This window comes from Phytophthora cinnamomi, assembly GCF_018691715.1.
Source record: "Phytophthora cinnamomi strain GKB4 chromosome Unknown Contig18, whole genome shotgun sequence".
Taxonomy (NCBI): Eukaryota; Oomycota; class Peronosporomycetes; order Peronosporales; family Peronosporaceae; genus Phytophthora; species Phytophthora cinnamomi.
The window spans coordinates 127239-132784 of record NW_027150951.1 but is presented as its reverse complement, the minus strand read 5'-3'; the positions used below and the strand labels follow the sequence as shown (position 1 = coordinate 132784).

General features: G+C 58.5%; 1 protein-coding gene across 1 annotated transcript; it reads right to left on the bottom strand.

Annotated features, from left to right (window-relative positions):
• IUM83_17910 (homoserine kinase) lies at positions 1-1297 on the bottom strand (the record flags this gene model as incomplete). Its single annotated transcript, XM_067942880.1, has 2 exons — positions 1-636; positions 716-1297. 2 exons carry the CDS (start codon positions 1295-1297, stop codon positions 1-3), a joined length of 1218 nt encoding a protein of 405 aa, XP_067795915.1.
• Positions 1298-5546: the final 4249 nt, after the last annotated feature.

The following is a 5546-nucleotide window of genomic DNA, read 5'->3' as shown; positions in this document are numbered from 1 at the left end:
CTACAGGTCGGCGACGTCGCCCTCGTAGCGCGCGACCGAGCGGTCCGAGAACTGCGGCTCCGCGCGCACAATGAAGGCGCCGCGGTGGTCCGGGTTGGTGATGAAGACGCAGCCGGAGACGCCGAGCGCGGCGGCGGCCTCGCGCATGGCGTTGGCCACCTTGTTCTCCTGGCGCTCGGCCAGCTGCTGCGTGAAGATGTCGCCTGCGCGGCCGCTGGTGATGGCCAGCACCGTGGGGCCGGCGCCGCTGAGGAAGCAGCCGTGCGCGCCGGCGCCCAGCGCGGCCTTGATGAGCGGCTCCAGGTGCGGGTACTGCGCGGCGCCGCGCTGCGGCTGGTGCAGCGCGTCCTGCGTGGCGTAGCGCAGCTCGTCCAGGTTGCCGGAGCGGAAGGCGTTGACGAAGATGGCGGCGCGCCCGATGTTGAACACGGCGTCCTTGCGCGGCACGTCCGGCGGCAGGATGGCGCGCGCGACGCTCGTGGGGCCCGTCGAGTCCGGGATGAACACCACGCACTGCAGGCCGTCCGGGATCTGCACGCGCGACGAGTACCAGCGGTCGTCGGCGAAGATGCCGAGCTGCAGGCCGCCGTAGATGGCGGGCGCGACGTTGTCCGGGTGGCCCTCGATCTCGGACGCCTGGTCAACATAAACCAGTACTTCTGTGTTACAAATGTACTGACATAGCGCAACACTCACTCAACATGTACTGACGTACCAGCTGAAGGAGCTCCTCGCGCCCGTGCACGGGCAGCCGCATGCCCGCCAGCGCGAGGCCGGCGATGATGCCCCCCACGATGCCGGCCGAGCTGCTGCCGAGCCCGCGCGCGAACGGGATGCGGTTCTTGCAGTGCACCTTGAGCGCGCGCGGCAGCGGCTCGCCCGCGGCCTGGAACGCGGCCTTGAGCCCCACCACCACGAGGTTCGTCTCGTCCGTGGGCAGCTCGGCCGCGCCCTCGCCCTCGTTGGTGAGGGAGATGCCGGCCGGGCCGGCCACGACCTCGGCCGAGATCTCCGTCCAGATGTCCAGCGCCATGCCGATGGTGTCGAAGCCAGGGCCCATGTTGGCCGTCGTGGCCGGCACGCGCACCACCACAGACGTGAGCTTGCGGCGCTGCAGCTCCGTGGGCAGCGCCAAGGCCTGCGCCTGCGCCACGGCCTGCGCGCGCCGCTGGGCCGCAGCACGGCGAGCGTTCTTGTTGCGAGCCCCCACGTAGTAGGCCAGCGCGGCGCCCGCGGCCGCCACCGCCACCTGCGTGGCCACGCGCTGCGTCGAAGCGTCCGATGCGCCACCCGCCATGATCTCAAGTGACGTCGATGGACGTTGAGGGATCAGGTCGGGCGAACGACAGCCGCAGGAATTTTATCGGGACATTTGCTCAAACACGGACATAGACGAGTGGAATTTCGTTTTTTTGTGTGGTTGGGTACATGTGGGTACATATGGAGAGGCGTTGGTATTTACGGGATGAAGTACACTGTGTGGACGTGCGAGAGACGGAACAGAGAGGAAGTTGAAGCGAGCGGACTTCACGCGCGTGACGTAAAGCCTAGTGACGAAAGCGAGATTGAGTAGCGGACTGCTGCGAGGTCGACTTGTCCGACTGGGAAGCAGTAGTGGTGCCCGGCTTGGTCGCGGGGCCTTGGGTGGTGGAGGTGGCAGCCGTTGTGGTCGCGACCTCGCGGACAGGGGTCTCAGTGGCCGGGGTTGCAGGAGTCGAGCCCTGGTCGTTCGGGCGTGGTGTCTCACTCGATGCTCCACCCTGTGTGCCAGTATTGCGGTCGCCTCGGACTGACCCTGGGTTGTGTGCAGCCACGGTCCCAGTGCGCTGGTTCGAGTTATCATCGCCGTTGTTCCGCGTGGCGGTGGCGTCGGTCGAAGTCTTGCCGCCCCGAGCATGATTGCCTTCACCACGCTGGCCCCGCTGACCTTGGCCGCCCTGGTCCGAGCTGTCTCCGGAGCATGGAGTTGGTGCAGCGTCACCTCCTTGGTTGCCCGTCCTGGTCTGGCTGCCTTGCACCCGCGTCTGGCCGCCCGCTTGCTTCCGCGCCTGGCCTTGGGGACCTTGGTTCGAGCTTTCGTCGGGGCGTGGGGTAGCAGCAGCAGCAGCAGTAGCGTCTCGTTGGTTACCAGCTTGGCCTCCCTGAGTCCACGTTTGGCCCTGGTTTCCGGTGCCCGTCGAGGTGTGGCCGGTCTGGGTAGACTGCTGGTGCGTTGCAGTGTCGGTCGGCAAGATTGACTCATGCGTGTTCGACTGCTGCGTTGTGGTGGCGCCGGTTGTGGAGATCGAGAGTCCGCCGCCAGCGCCAAGCTGACGAATAGCTTGGGGGGTCGAGGCATCCACAAAGGAGCCGACAGCCAGCGACACGACAGCCAGGTACGCAGCCAACTTGGTGAGGTTCATGGTCGATGAAGTGTCTACTCGTGTGCGGGGAAGAAAGTAGCGTAGCCGCTGGAGGGTGGAGAACGGTGCTTGTCGAAAGCAAAGTAAATTGAAAAGTGAGTCACTAGGCTCGAACGGCGCGACCGACAGAGCACACTGCAGTACCGCGATGTGCCTTGCACGGATATTTCTGTGACGCACTCCCCGTTCGAGCAGCAAGAGTATCCATGGATCCTTTCAAGGCACAGGGAGGTGAACACCCACCAGACAGATCGGGTCGCGCTCCCAGACGGAGAAAACTCAAAACCAGCCAAGCTTTAAAACATATAGAGTCGATCATTGGGTAATGATAGCGATGTCTCCACATGGAGAGATGTAACACCTATCGTTGATAGTTGTTGCACCGAGAGAGCGTGAAGCATGCATTTGCTTTTAAGTATTTCGCCTTGATTACAGTACGGCTATTGTGCTTGCGTAGCACCTCTGCCGAGAATTCCAACACCGAGATACAGACGTTCAGTGTATCCGACATCTGAGCCGGGAGCACGTCCATCAGCTGCTGCATTGGCAAGAGTCTAGAATGTTGGGTGTTCGCGTAGAAGCCCTCAGTGTAGCGTGGTTAATTCACAGCGTGAAAGACAAGACTACAGAGGACTTCAGTGAGCGCAGTCTGTTGCATCAAAGCGTTTGGGTACTGATCGGCGTGTCCAACGTATAATTTTACTGTACAAGTTCTGGCTGGTAATCAAATGTTTCGCCGTCGTTGGCTCTCAACTTTTGTTTGTGACGCAGCAAAAAAGTAATGTTAGAAGGTTGAACGTGAAGATCAGGGTGCGAAACATATAATTACTGAAAAGTGCATGGAATTTTTTTAATTTAATGATTAATTCTGAGCCGATACATTGTTCCGTCAATTTTCTAGAATGGTATCCGATGTTTTTATGGGTGTATTCTTACACATGCATTCGATTTCATCGCTTTCTTGTGATGTAACATGGGTTCAGCTAGCTAGTTTTGGTTTTAAAGACTGGTAAAGGGTTTTGTAGCCACATATTAGCATTTTTTCTTCTATTATATCAGTTGTTTTACCTGTGCGAGGTATATCAAGAGGAGTACTTAGCCTTAAGGTATTCAGAAATTGGTTTTGATTCTAAGAAATAATTGAATTATTAATTAGAATTGGTCGCTGGATTAATCGAGCAGTATAACTTTTCTACCCCAGACAGAGCGAGTTTGGTATCCACGTCTCTTACCATGTTGCAGCAGCCAAAGGGCGGCTTGATGTCTTGCAGCGGTTGGACGAGCAGCAACAGCTCAGTGAAAGTGTCAGACTTGCCATCTCGGTTGCTGAAAACGGACATGTCGAGGTTGTCCGTTGGATTATTGATCGAGTTACGCGAACAGGAAGTTACTCACGAACAGGGAGTTACTCGCGCACAGGGCGTTAAAAAAAAGATCGAAGCAGCAGTCTCCAACCGGTGCGATGGCTGATGCAGCTCAGAACGAACCGCTCGACGTTGTAAAATGGTTGCACTTCCACCGACAAAGTTTGCAATCAAAAACGAAATGCTGAGTCGATTCTTGCTTCATGTATGTAATGCAAACAAGGAGGAAAAAACGTGCCGTTGCTATTTACGGGATGAAGTATGGACTGGCGAGAGACGGAACAGAGGAAGGTGAAGCGAGCGGACTTCACGCGCGTGACGTAAAGCCTAGTGACGAAAGCGAGATTGAGTAGCGGACTGCTGCGAGGTCGACTTGTCCGACTGGGAAGCAGTAGTGGTGCCCGGCTTGGTCGCGGGGCCTTGGGTGGTGGAGGTGGCAGCCGTTGTGGTCGCGACCTCGCGGACAGGGGTCTCAGTGGCCGGGGTTGCAGGAGTCGAGCCCTGGTCGTTCGGGCGTGGTGTCTCACTCGATGCTCCACCCTGTGTGACAGTACTGCGGTCGCCTCGGACTGACCCTGGGTTGTGTGCAGCCACGGTCCCAGTGCGCTGGTTCGAGTTATCATCGCCGTTGTTCCGCGTGGCGGTGGCGTCGGTCGAAGTCTTGCCGCCCCGAGCATGATTGCCTTCACCACGCTGGCCCCGCTGGCCTTGGCCGCCCTGGTCCGAGCTGTCTCCGGAGCATGGAGTTGGTGCAGCGTCACCTCCTTGGTTGCCCGTCCTGGTCAGGCTGCCTTGCACCCGCGTCTGGCCGCCCGCTTGCTTCCGCGCCTGGCCTTGGGGACCTTGGTTCGAGCTTTCGTCGGGGCGTGGGGTAGCAGCAGCAGCAGCAGTAGCGTCTCGTTGGTTACCAGCTTGGCCTCCCTGAGTCCACGTTTGGCCCTGGTTTCCGGTGCCCGTCGAGGTGTGGCCGGTCTGGGTAGACTGCTGGTGCGTTGCAGTGTCGGTCGGCAAGATTGACTCATGCGTGTTCGACTGCTGCGTTGTGGTGGCGCCGGTTGTGGAGATCGAGAGTCCGCCGCCAGCGCCAAGCTGACGAACAGCTTGGGGGGTCGAGGCATCCACAAAGGAGCCGACAGCCAGCGACACGACAGCCAGGTACGCAGCCAACTTGGTGAGGTTCATGGTCGATGAAGTGTCTACTCGTGTGCGGGGAAGAAAGTAGCGTAGCCGCTGGAGGGTGGAGAACGGTGCTTGTCGAAAGCAAAGTAAATTGAAAAGTGAGTCACTAGGCTCGAACGGCGCGACCGACAGAGCACACTGCAGTACCGCGATGTGCCTTGCACGGATATTTCTGTGACGCACTCCCCGTTCGAGCAGCAAGAGTATCCATGGATCCTTTCAAGGCACAGGGAGGTGAACACCCACCAGACAGATCGGGTCGCGCTCCCAGACGGAGAAAACTCAAAACCAGCCAAGCTTTAAAACATATAGAGTCGATCATTGGGTAATGATAGCGATGTCTCCACATGGAGAGATGTAACACCTATCGTTGATAGTTGCTGCACCGAGAGAGCGTGAAGCATGCATTTGCTTTTAAGTATTTCGCCGCTGCCATGATTACAGTACGTCTATCGTGCTTGCGTAGCACCTCTGCCGAGAATTCCAACACCGAGATACAGACGTTCAGTGTATCCGACATCTGAGCCGGGAGCACGTCCATCAGCTGCTGCATTGGCAAGAGTCTAGAATGTTGGGTGTTCGCGTAGAAGCCCTCAGTGTA